Source organism: Macrobrachium rosenbergii, chromosome 39 (assembly GCF_040412425.1).
Source record: "Macrobrachium rosenbergii isolate ZJJX-2024 chromosome 39, ASM4041242v1, whole genome shotgun sequence".
NCBI lineage: Eukaryota > Metazoa > Arthropoda > Malacostraca > Decapoda > Palaemonidae > Macrobrachium > Macrobrachium rosenbergii.
The window spans coordinates 169,857-182,837 of NC_089779.1; the positions used below are offsets into that span (position 1 = coordinate 169,857).

Genomic DNA, 12,981 nt, shown 5'->3' on the forward strand with positions numbered 1-12,981 from the left:
CTACTCTTGGGACCATCATCGTCATAACCATTGCCTCTTTTTGGGATTGATTGATAGATTGATTCATGAATGCTAAAACTGGCGTCACAAAACCTAGGTTATTGACGCCGTAATAAAATTAAATAGGAAATTAAAGGGATAAATCAATTTAGAAAGGGTTCCAAATTGGAAGTATCTAAACATAAATGATTTAATCATATCTGTAAATTCATATATATATATATATATATATATATATATATATATATATATATATATATATATATATATATATATATATATATATATATATATATATATATATATATATATATATATATATATATATATATATATATATATATACTCAGTGAGTATTTGGTTTAAAATTTGTTGAGGAGGCCCGCCTCCTTCACAAAGATATATAGCTGCTCCACATTACAATCCTCACTAAGGATTCCAGCTAGGATAAAATGTCCTTCTCTGTCACGTCCCCAGGACAGGAACGTATATCTCAAATTCCCAAGACTGGGACATTCGACCAACAAATGTCTCACAGCCAAGGGCACAATGCAGCCATCGCGGAATGGAAGATTTTCCCCAAGAATGGGCCTTTTTGAGGTAAATCCACATCAGAATTTCTTAGAAATTACCACACCCAGTGAAACTATCTCGAGAATAATGCACAGAGTTTACTGAATAGACTGACGTCAGTCAGTTCTTGATTTTTGCGGCTGAAAATGGAAATTTTAACAATTACTGAAAGGAGATTATTGTTCATGAGTGATTGTCACTCAGGGGAAATGTAGTTATACTTGTATTCTTGCAGTTTTTGTTTTGGTGTTTATTATTTTATGGTTCTGTAAATAGGAGGAAATTATGCTTTCCATGAAGAGCTGGACGTCGTTTATTGTAGTAATTACCAGTGTTGTAATATTTAGTCCATTGTTAAAGACCCTGTGTTTTTAGTATATGCTATTTTTCATGCGATTAGATACTTTTGTTTTGAGTATGAACATTTTGTAGTCTTGCGAGTATTGTTAAAGAATGGATTATCAAGGAGTTATGGAACTCTTGCTTTATATTTTCATGAAATTGATTTTACCATCGATGACCAATGTTGTCACTAAATTTATTTACTCCTTTTTGTCAATCTGTCTGTCAATCTTTCGTTTTATTTTTGCTTGAAGGCTTGGCGTTAGGCATTTTTCTTGTGATTCTCGTTACACTGCTTGAATTACGAGTATATTCCCCGGGCAACAAGTTGGTGTTATTTTTGCATATCAGTATTGTTTATTGGTTTACAGTGAGTGTCTTTGTTGCTACAACATCCTGAATTCCTATCGTTTCCGTATACTTAGTCACTAAACCCCATTCTGCGCATGGGTGGATATGTATAAGGAGATAAATTCGTGTTTGTGGTATAACTAATCGAAGGTGCACGTATATCTTAATGTATATCTCGAATGCGCACTCATATATCTCTATTTATCTTTATTTTGGGAGCAAAGGACATTCCGCTGGGCAACTAGATAAAGCAAGAATATTTCTTAGGTAACAGAAATATGCTTTAGCCTACTCGATCTTTCTGTCCATATTATGGAGATGACATCAGCCAGATATTCAGGTGATGGTGGTTGGTGAATGATACTGGCTTGCCGTACACATTCTTATAAAAGATTTTCGTGTGAATACATTCTCCTCTCAAATAACAATGTTAACACCAGTTTTTGGCATAAACGTATTTCGATATTAATCCGACAAGGAATGACTCGTCGAAAATACTCCAGGGCCATAGCTCGAGTCTCCACCTCTCAGATTGTCATACTTAAGTATCCCAAGCGACCTCGGGCATAGTATTTGAATGGACATCGTAAAATTCGATTTCGTTTGTCATTTTGCCAACCACTCTCGCGGCGTTTAGCGTCCGAATGTTTGCCGTGTAAACATTGCAATATGCAAGGCATGAAAGAGTAGAAAGGGTGACGATGAATAATTCATTTCATCGCCAATGGCATTCGACTATTTTTCCTCTAGATGATACTTTTCTTCAACCTTTTTCTTACTTCTTCGCATTTTAGAATAATTTTAAAAGCGTTCAGGTTATTTTCGTTCCTTTGAGGCAATGAAGCGAGATAAAGTTTAGACAGCTAGGGATATGATTGTTTTTCCACAGGCAAATTGATTGGTATATTGGCAAGGCATTAACTCTGCTGATCAAGATTTACCAAATTAAAATACTAAAACAAAATTGAAAACTAAGTCAAAATTCATAAGAAGATAGATAAGATGATGTTAGTACAGAATCTCTCTACACTTTCAGCAGACTAGGAGGGGTTTTCGGTGGAAATCGAATCCAAAATTAAGGAAAGTGGGGGAACAGGTGTTGAATGTCTGACCATTATACATTTTGTATAACGTCTTATTAACATTAGCCACAAGTATTAAGCACATAGCAAGGGACGATGAGATGCACTTGAGGTGTACTGTTTACCGATGGCAATTGATGGATATTGAAGACTTAACCGATCTGTAAAATCTCAGAGACCTCCCAGAGTGGTCGACATCCCATTGTTATTCGGGAGGCATCTCAGTTTCGCATTGGTATGCACGGCATCGCCGCAAAGTGGACGTCAAAAGTATATTGTTCAGATATATTGCCGTTTGATTGGTGAGGTTATGGACGTTCTCTTTCTAAAATAATTTTTTTTTTTCAATTATTATACTAAATTCGGCCATTACTCTACATTAATTCTAGACCAAATGTTTGCAAGTTGTTTATTGAATCTCGGTGCTCCCAGATTGTAACCAAATGTTTGTGACCCCCTCTTGAATAGTTGAAGAGAAATGCTTAAATTATTAGACATTTTATAGCGTACTGTACTATATATATATATATATATATATATATATATATATATATATATATATATATATATATATATATATATATATATATATGTATATATATATATTATACATGTGTGTGTGTATGTGTGAAACTGTTCATCACTGACTATTTTCATGTATGGTTTCTTTCCCTCTGAGTCAAGCATGTTGAAAGAGTTTTAAGTCCCTTGATCCAGGATTTCAGCAATTTTGCTTTTTCAGCATCGCTGACAACAGTTGAAGATTATTTCTTCTAAAAAATCTTTATTATTCAAGTATATATTTATATATAGTTTATATATACATATATATATGTGTGTGTGTGCGTGTGTATAAATGTATGACTTGTGTGGGTTAGTTGGTGGCGCCCTTGCCCGTCATTTGAGAGACCTGGATTCGATCCTGATGTGAGTCTCAAATTTATCTATCTATCTGTCTATATATATATATATATATATATATATATATATATATATATATATATATATATATATATATATATATATATATATATATAAACTAGCTGACTAACCCTGTGCTGCCCAGGAAAACCCTGAATGACAGCTGATAAACTCTCTCTCTCTCTCTCTCTCTTCTCCCCAACACCCCTCTACTCTCTCTCTCTCCAACCCTCCCTCACTCTTTTCCCTCTCTCTCTCCCTAACACCACCTCTCTCTCTCTCTCTCTCTCTCTCTCTCTCTCTCTCTCACTCCTCCCTTTCCTGTTAAGATAGTCGCTTCAATTACAGTGCCCAATATTTTTAACATTTCATATTTCACCCCTTCTCACCGCCCCCCCACATTCCTGTCGGGGCTGAACTAGACTTAAAGGGTATCGGGAGTGTCAATATTCATTTCAGCGACCTCGAAAACTATATATTAGACACTAATATCTGTAATTTTTGACATTTTGTTTTTCGCCCTGTCTCACCCCCTTTCATCCAGTCTCACCCCCTTTCATCCATCATAGTTTTACGCCTATTGGTCTGCTTGAATATTTCATGCACAAGAAAAAGACCATCTCACAGAGAAAACCGAGTTATTGCTTGGTGTTTCAGATAAAGAATTTAGATTTTCTTTTTATTGTTACCAATTCACTGTCTTTGTTAGCGGTCGTAGTCTGCTGTTGGTAAGCTATTGTCGCACGACGATAATGAGGTTTTCATGACATGGCATAAGAGAAAAATATGCCTGCTTAGGCTGTAAGATGCGAAAAAATGTTTACTTCCCTGTTATTTAGCATTAGAAATTATATTTTTGAAATCTTATGAAGATGAATATATCTGCAGATTATTTGCTGATATACATTTTTCTAAATATTTTACATAGGCCCAGGTGACAACGCTTTCAGCTTACTAAAAAGAATTTCCTATGAGCTATGAATATGATGGTGTCAATATTGGAACTATTCACTTTTTATAAAAATTACAGCTATTTCCGTAATGATTCATAATAGATGAATCTTTGTGTGGTTTTAACAAAAAGCCTTTTTTTTTTTAAAGTAATTTCGAAGTGGATTCTGCATAAAACCGTATGTTTATAACGATTTTCCAATAGAATTTTCACTTTGTTGTAATCAAGCACACATATTTAATATACATATTCATTATGCATCCAAACACGATCATCCTATGGCTTGCATGCACAGCCATAAAAAAAAAATATGTGTTTTTTTTATATCAACAACGAGTGCGCTATACTGCCCAAAGAAAGGGTTCCCCAATCGCCCTCTAAAAGGGATTTCACTCCCCCTGTTATCCCATCACCCCCCTCTTGATAATTCCCCCTGTGTTCCCTTTTGCGTTATGGGGATTACTGGATTCCGCGGCCTGCTGCGACAGCCAGCGAGGGATTCAGTTGCGCGTCAGGTATGGTCGAGTGAAGAGCCAAGTCCGCGCACTGCTCCGGTATAGCCGTCCCGGGCCGCCTCGTCCCCAGAAACTTTTCGAGAAGGTCGCAACTTGTCGGGGAGAATCTTTCTCGGTGACTTCAATGCCATTGAGGAGTTGACGTGTTGTTTTGGTTATTCTCCACAGAGCGACTTGCATGATTTAGGACAGTAGAAAATATCGATGCATTTGGAAGATTCTGTGATGCCATAAGCATTGTGCGAAATCAGCTCTAGGAAACTTCGCCTATTCTGTGCGATGATTTGGCTGCCCGTGTTGGAGACCCCCCCCCCCTAGAAATGGACTTCTTAATAACGAAGGATTAGACATCTGATGCATTCATCGGAAAGAGTCCAGAAATTGCCCGTTAGATGAGACTCACAACCTGGTGTGGTCTGTGATCTGAAGGAGTTAACCCCGGTTCTTTTCGTTTCCCAAAACCGCGATCGACTGTCGGTAATTGCAGTTGAGTTAAAAAGCAGTGCGTCATTACTATCGCATGGGGCCCTAGAAAGAAAAAAAGTGAGTTTGTATGTTGGTGTGTTTGTGAGCAATTATTGCTTGATCGCAGTGCGACAGAGAACAGGGTGGCGAACAATTGCATGGGCGTCGACCAGCGCCTGTAATCGACGCCTGTGAGTCGAAAGAGACCTGGTGGTCAGATTCCATCACCGTCGTCGTCTTCGGCGTCACCGCCCCCCGACCCCCTTCCCCAAAGCCGGGGCTTCTTTCATCACTGTCCATCACGCAACCAACATCAGCCGGGATGAATTTCTTGATGAAGATGGTGAGTTTATGGCTTCCCCTTTTTTACCTTTTATCGCTCTTTCTCTTCCACGAATTTCGTCTTCCATCCCCTTCCCTTCCCTCCCTCTTTATTTACATTTTTCTCCGCCATTTTTTATTTATAGAATTTGTAACGGCGGTGAATTCTCTGAACTGACCCAGGCGTGATCATCAGTGGGAAAGGGAAACATAGATCGCGGTCTTCATTTAAGGCATCAATACTGCAATGGTCTCGTTTAGCTCGGAGGAAAATTGACGTTTGTTTGTTCTGCAGAAAGTTACGCTCGAGGCTGCCCCCTTTTTGCTGATTAAATTTGCAGCGGTTTCACAGCGTTGATAATAATTGTGATGACTCGTGTGAGAGAAGAAATAATTTATTTATGTGAAATACTGTTACAGATTTTTAACAATAATTACACTTACCGTGAACATACCCTTTTACTGATTAAATTTGCAGCGGTTTCACGGCGTTGATAATAATTGTGATGACTCGTGTGAGATAAGAAATAATTTATTTATGTGAAATACTGGTACAAATTCATAACAATAATTACACTTACCGTGAACATACCCTTTTAGTGATTAAATTTGCAGCGGTTTCACGGCGTTGATAATAATTGTGATGACTCGTGTGAGATAAGAAATAATTTATTTATGTGAAATACTGTTACAGATTTTTAACAATAATTACACTTACCATTAACATACTACTGCAGATGCTGCTTCATCATCATCAGTACAGTAACATTAATATTATTACTATTCATAATAGTAACCATTCCCTAACCTCACCTCAAGTTTTGATTAGTTCGCTCCTTTAGTTAAGCAAGATCATCCATACATGGGTTAGCGGATACAGCTTAAACTCTATCCCTTCCATTATTTTTTTTATTATCAATGTTCACCTTTTCCTCAGTTCCTCTTTTCCTCAAGAAGAATGTTTTCCATCCCGTAAGTAAAGTGTCATTTAATATATATATACTGAAAAAATCACAGTAGATGCACGTGACTTCGGTGTATAAGCGAATCCCACAGGATGACAGGCAGAAGTTCAGTACCAAGCGCTTTCAAGTTTATTAACGCATCGTGTTTTTTTTTTTTTTTGTTTATTTATGTGCCCAGGCGATGCGTTAATAAACGCGAAAGCGCTTGGTGCTATTAAAAGTAAAATTCTCTCTCTCTCTCTCTCTCTCTCTCTCTCTCTCTCTCTCTCTCTCTCTCTCTCTCTCTCTCTGAATATATATACTGTATATATACATATATATATGTATGTATGTATACGAGAGAGAGAGAGAGGCAGGAACAGAGACAGAGTTCATACACTGCCATAAACTTATATACCTTCAGCCTCACGGTTCAAAGAGGTACAAGATATCAACCGTAGTAGCCACAACTGATATCAGTTTGTCTATTTGCTTTAGCATTGCGAGCGTACTGACCTTCGTGGGCCAGGAAAGAAGAAGAGTTAGATGTTTTTGTCAGTAGTAATACCTAAGACAGGAATTTGCCCGTCATCTCTGCACTCTGTCGCCCTTCCCATTTCACAAGCATCCGAGCTTCTCCTTTCAGCACCTGTGTCTGCCTCCTCGGGCTGAGGCGTCGGGTGTCTTTGTAGCAGGTACTGTACCCTTGAGGGTGCACATAAAAGGAACGAGTGAAGAGCCATCGCATGGCATGCAATCTCACCGCGGAAGACCTGAGTGAAAGCTAGTGTGATGACTACATAAGGAAACGTCAAGTTTGTGTCGTAGGTGTATCGCCCATAAGGCGCTTCAGTTTAATGTTGGATGTCATTTGGGCGCCTTTGGAAAGTGATTAGGGTTGAGTGGCTGCTGCATCGTGTTAGTTGAGCAGTGAGTCAATTCTCATCTTCAGGGGTGTGCAATTTCTCGCCATGATCGTTCTGTTAATGACCTCATATTTTTCTTAGTGTGGGACTTATAATAGAAAATTATATTTATGTAGGTTATGAATGCATTATATATATATATATATATATATATATATATATATATATATATATATATATATATATATATATATATATATATATATATGTGTGTGTGTGTGTGTGTGTGTGTGTGTGTTTATATACATATATTTATTTAATTATATTTATATTTATGTATGCATGTGAGTATATATATATATATATATATATATATATATATATATATATATATATATATTTTTTTATATATATATATGCGTGTTTTTTTGTTTTTCACTTATGTTTATGTGTATGTGAAAGAGTAACGTTTATGTGTATGTGAAATAGTATCATCATTAATGTGGTGATTAAAGCCTGCAATGTTTTTTTATCATAAGCTCAACTTCCAGGAGGATATTACCACCAGTAATGTTTTGACTGATGTGCTCTAGTTAAAAATTCATGGCTGTATGTTCACCAAGAAGCTTGAGACTTTCAGAAGCATATCTAAATCAAGTCGCATTTTTGGAGATTGACAAAAGATTAGGAGAGAGTCCCTTAAGTAGTAGTGAGCAGAAAGGCATACTACAAGGAACATCTTGAACAACAAACGTAGAACGCGTTACTGAAAGATAAACAAGATTAAAAAGAGAGAGTTTATCCAGATATCATAAAGTGAGAATACCGACTGACTAGAAGAGAATTTCAATTTGAAATATTTGAATTTATGAAGATTAATTTACTCAGATCAGTATTCTTTTTTTTTTTTTTAATTTAGGTTATTGTAATGTCATGGAAGTTCTTTATTATTTTAATATTTTTGAAACTCAAGTAACTTTAGGTTTGCAAGAAAGTCACAAAAATAGTCAATACGAGTTAGCCAGAAATCATATTTTTTTTCAGCTGTTTTCTCCTACAAATAATCTCCTGTATCCATGTAGAAAGAAAGAATCCATATATTATATATATATATATATATATATATATATATATATATATATATATATATATATATATATATATATATATATATATATATATATATATATATATATATATATATATATGCAAATAAACCTTACTGAAGAATATGGATATATAATGTGATAAGTTCACACAGATACGATCCTCTTGCTATCAGTAGATAAAAGTCTGTTTTCAGATGCTAATTAAATTTAAAATATGGAAATTACGCGCTGGCAAATAGGTTCATTTTTCGTACCCATAGGTAAACAGAGTCTATCTCGACTGTGGTTAAGGCAAGATTAGTCTCTGAACAACAGACAAAATTTTGTAATGCCTTAGAACATTATTTTAATTGGAAAGTTCAGCTGCATTTTCAACGATGCCAGTGCAAAGTACAGTAAGACCTCCCGTGACACCATCAGAACCTCCAGTATTCGATTTGTTTTGTTTAAGCGCTCTGCAGGTCAGCTGTCACGTAACCCAGTCAAGTTATCGGCTTAACGTTGGAGTGACGTAGAAGGTTTTACAAATCCCGGCAATGCGTTCTGGTCGTTTAATGGCGAGGCACCTGTAGGCTTTCCTTCTTTTTCCCACCATGCATCATTTTGCTACTGCTCATGCAACCATGTTGTTAGTAATGCTTCTGTTTTTTGAGTTGATTATGCCCGTGTTTCAAGATTCTTTCTCTCGTAGGTTTGGCTGATTAAAGCAACACTGACTTCTTATTGTTATTCTGTTTTCGTCATTGCTGCCAAAGTTGCTCTTGTTTTGGTATATTGTCATAGACCAAAAACGCCTCCTACTTTTAATTGTACTTCCTGCTCTACAACAATTGCAAGCGGTGTTTTATGGTTGTCGAAACGAGTCATCGTCAGTGATTCCGCCTCCATTATCCATTTCCTACTTCTGGCTCCATTTTTATTATGATCACAAGGTCGTTCCTGAACTTCAGAAGGGTAAGAGTGCCCTGAGGGGAACGTGAAACCCTTCTGGTTCGATGACGATGCGCCTTCGATCCAGTTTCTTGTTTTCGTCCTTTCTTTTATCCATTTGCAGCTCTCATCGTCTTCACTTCGTGTTCTCTTCTAGTCTTTGATTGCCAGTATGATCCGAATCGTATGGCAAAATAAATGAGTAAGTTTGCCTTCGAGTCTGTACAAATGAGAAATGGCTAAGTATATTGCAACGACCTGACGTTGTCGGTATCGACTATATGGAACTCCTATTTATTGCCTCATTGTTGACACAACACTAGTTTATGGTATTGCGTCAGTCCTTGTTGACTGGTAGTAAATGTTCCCGGGATTGTTGGTTTATATCAGATCACGGTGCTTGTGTTCCTTTGCAAAAAATGCAGTCTCTTCATTAGTCTTTCATTTTTCGTATATCAATGAGAGTCCAGCACAAGGCTGGCTGAATCTAAGTAGTAGGAGTCCAGTGCTATGGAATTACTCCACTCTTCGTGATTCACCTTGCATTCTAATCTGCAAATGATGATAATGAGAGAGAGAGAGAGAGAGAGAGAGAGAGAGAGAGAGAGAGAGAATCTATGGATATTTCCGTGATACAGTCAGCTTCCTCTGTCACCTTCCAGTGATTCATCATGGTATTTTTACGCACGCCTGCAATGACAAACTGTTAACGAACAGCTGACATTCAGTTACTAGAGTTTTTGATTTGCTAATAAGAGCAGAAACGACTAAACAGAGTCTTATATTTTTCTTGAGAGCCTGTTTTTCGCTTTTGTTAGATTAAACTCTGCTTATAAAAGCACTGACTCTTGAGTGTCGTTATTCACTTGGTATTTTAATTCTGTAGATCTTTAAATAAAGATTTTGAGAATATTGACAAGAATATGAGCTTCATTGCTGTAAAACCTCTCGGTGGAATCAACGTCCAAGTAACTGTCTCCTTTCTAACAGATGTACATTGAAATCGTATGAGGCAAAGTCTCAAATTCATTTGTTCAGAAGTAACAAGACAACATTCGGCTCCAGAACAATGCGTAATACAGCGTTAAGTGTCTGTCAAGGCAACTGTGGCTGCAGCAGCATTAGACCTGATTCATTTAAAGAAAGAAAACTAAGGGAAAAAGTCTTGCTTTCTTGGGTCACTGGGTAAACCAAGGTTACATTACCTTAAGGACAATACGGCTTCCTTGGCCTAGATTCTCTCTCTCCCTCTCTTTAGTTTTGTAAACTTGTCTGCTTTGCTTGGAAATATTGCATTTAAGAATGGGAAATATACTTCGAGTTAGTTAAATACAACAAAATAATCGAAAGCAATTACTGTGTATAATTGGGGGTAGATAGTTTTATTTCCTTTTAATTCAAAGCGGTTTGTTTCTTGTAGAATTGCTTATTCTCTGCTGGAAAGAAAGTTGTAGCCTTTTTTTTTTTCTTTCTTTTTCTGATGCCAGGTTTAGGGATGGGCGTTGTTGGTCATAGAACTGGTGACACCCTTGTGATTATTCCGGCACATTCTGATAATTTAATGACAGATTCTTCAGCAGTAGGGAGCGTGCACTTTTTCACCACTTGACAATAAGAGAAACGAATTGGTATAGTGCGTCTTTTTCCGGTGCCCCGTCCTCCTAGCCGCATTACTCTCTGCCTTTTACTTAACATTCGTTCCTTTTGGTCTTATCCCACCTATAAAGGTGTCCAACTTCTTGAACTTTACCTCCTTCTGGTGAAACTGAAGTCTAGAAATGAGACTCGGAGGTGACATCGACGTCGCAGCTTCTCAGCAAAAATAGTGGAATTTCTTCTCAGCGTTTCAAATAAGAGCGACTTAGTTTTTACCCTCAGCGCAACTGTGAGAGCTCCGGATTTGTTAGCGCTTCATGGTTAAAAATCCTTACAAAGAAAATACCGAGTAACTCCCTTTACATAACGTTATGTAGAAATTTACAATATAAACATTTCTTGGGTAATAAATGAGTTACTTATTCATTCCATGGTATTTATTTGGACTTTCTGTGCGGTTTGGTGAGCGTGATGAAGATAACGATGAATTCTCACCTATTGTGTAACTTGTGTCATATTAATTCCTGAAGGTTTGTTTGTTTGCTTGTAAGAGAACCACCTTTACTAACATTTTAGATAACTATAGTCTCAAACCTTCACCAAACAGCATTCACCTTGTCAATATTTCCGTATTGTCTTTCACTTTTATTCGAAAATATTTAATTCTCTCCAGCTGCTAGTTAATTCTTTTACAATACAAACATTTCTTATCCCACTTGCGAGGGGGATTCGAGTTCTTATTCAGATAACAGAGACAGTAGAATAGAAGGAAAAGTATGCAGCCATTTGATTTCGAACCCCAGTTCCTCCAGCCTTCCATTCTCGTCATTTTTCGATCCTTCTCTGGGCCAGGGGCTGCCGAATTCGTCATGCGCCGGAAAGCAATTCGTTACACTTATTGGCTCGGCGATATCTTTGGTAAGATGTATTAATATTCATGCCACGTTTGTGGTTTACGTCTCTCTCTCTCTCTCTCTCTCTCTCTCTCTCTCTCTCTCTCTCTCTCCCCACTGACAAGTGTTTCACGGCTTTACACGTCCACCATTTATCTTCACTATCTTCCCTCTCATGATTTCCCCTTCCCGTCCATTTGCATAATCCCCACGTGCTCCCAATATGATGTAACACCAGATAACATCCATTCGGCCAATCAGACGAACTCAAGAACAGCTGAAATGTGACGAGGATCTGGCACTGGCTAAGCCCGGAGAGATTGACAGTGTGTCAAATGAACTTACGATGAACAGTGGGCAGTGGCTTCACTTCTTGTCCTCGAGAGCTTCGAGCTCCGTATCTCCCTTGCATCCTTATCTCTTGTATCTTCTTACCTTGAAACCCACTAATCCTTCCTCCACACACACACACGCCAGATGCCTGTGGCTGCATCCTTGCTGACACGGGGGTCATTCACTAGTGGAGGGTGGATTAGACAGAAGCCAAGTGACGTCTTTCCCGTCTTTCCCTTTTACAAGGTTTCGGCCACATCTTGCCGGTAATGTTTTTTTCTTGATAGCTGACACCTCCTCTCTCTCTCTCTCTCTCTCTCTCTCTCTCTCTCTCTCTCTCTCTCAAAGCCGTCCCAACCGCCATCTCACTATGTGGGTACGACTTGAAACTACCAAAAGCTGTTACGAGATAACCGTAGGAGGCCTTCGATCCCTTCTCAGACAAAATTGTTGAATGAATGAATGAAATGTAAAATTTAGGCCAAAGGCCAAGCACTGGGACCTATGAGGTCATTCAGTGCTGAAAGGGAAATTGAGAGTAGAAAGTTGCACTATGAAATAAGTGTAAGGAGAGGGTAGATCGTAAGGTGAAGGAGAGAGACTATGAATGGAGGTACAGTAAAATGAAAGAAAGGAGTTGCATCTAGGGGCCGAGGGGACGCTGCATAGAACTTTAAGTAATGCCTGCAGTGCACCGCGTGACGTGCACTGACGGCTTTACCCTCCTACGCGGCAGGCAATGTTGTTAAAACAACCAAAGCAGAATTCTTGCACCTGATTGGCTAACG

At 37.8% G+C, this 12,981-nt stretch overlaps 2 protein-coding genes across 4 annotated transcripts in view; both read left to right on the plus strand.

Annotated features, from left to right (window-relative positions):
* The window catches only part of Bre1 (E3 ubiquitin-protein ligase Bre1), a 193,614-nt gene that overhangs the window by 29,218 nt on the left and 151,415 nt on the right, over positions 1-12,981 (plus strand). The gene's annotated exons all lie outside the window — the stretch shown is intronic.
* The window catches only part of LOC136825624 (platelet glycoprotein V-like), a 104,779-nt gene that overhangs the window by 20,968 nt on the left and 70,830 nt on the right, over positions 1-12,981 (plus strand). Inside the window, exon 1 of one of the 2 annotated variants that reach the window (XM_067082217.1) lies at positions 4,724-5,544. The exons of the other annotated variant lie outside the window; for it this stretch is intronic. Coding sequence (XP_066938318.1) covers positions 5,524-5,544 — 21 coding nt within the window. The 5' untranslated portion in view covers positions 4,724-5,523. Of the gene's footprint in view, positions 1-4,723; positions 5,545-12,981 lie in introns of those variants that run through there. 2 annotated transcript variants of the gene reach the window in all.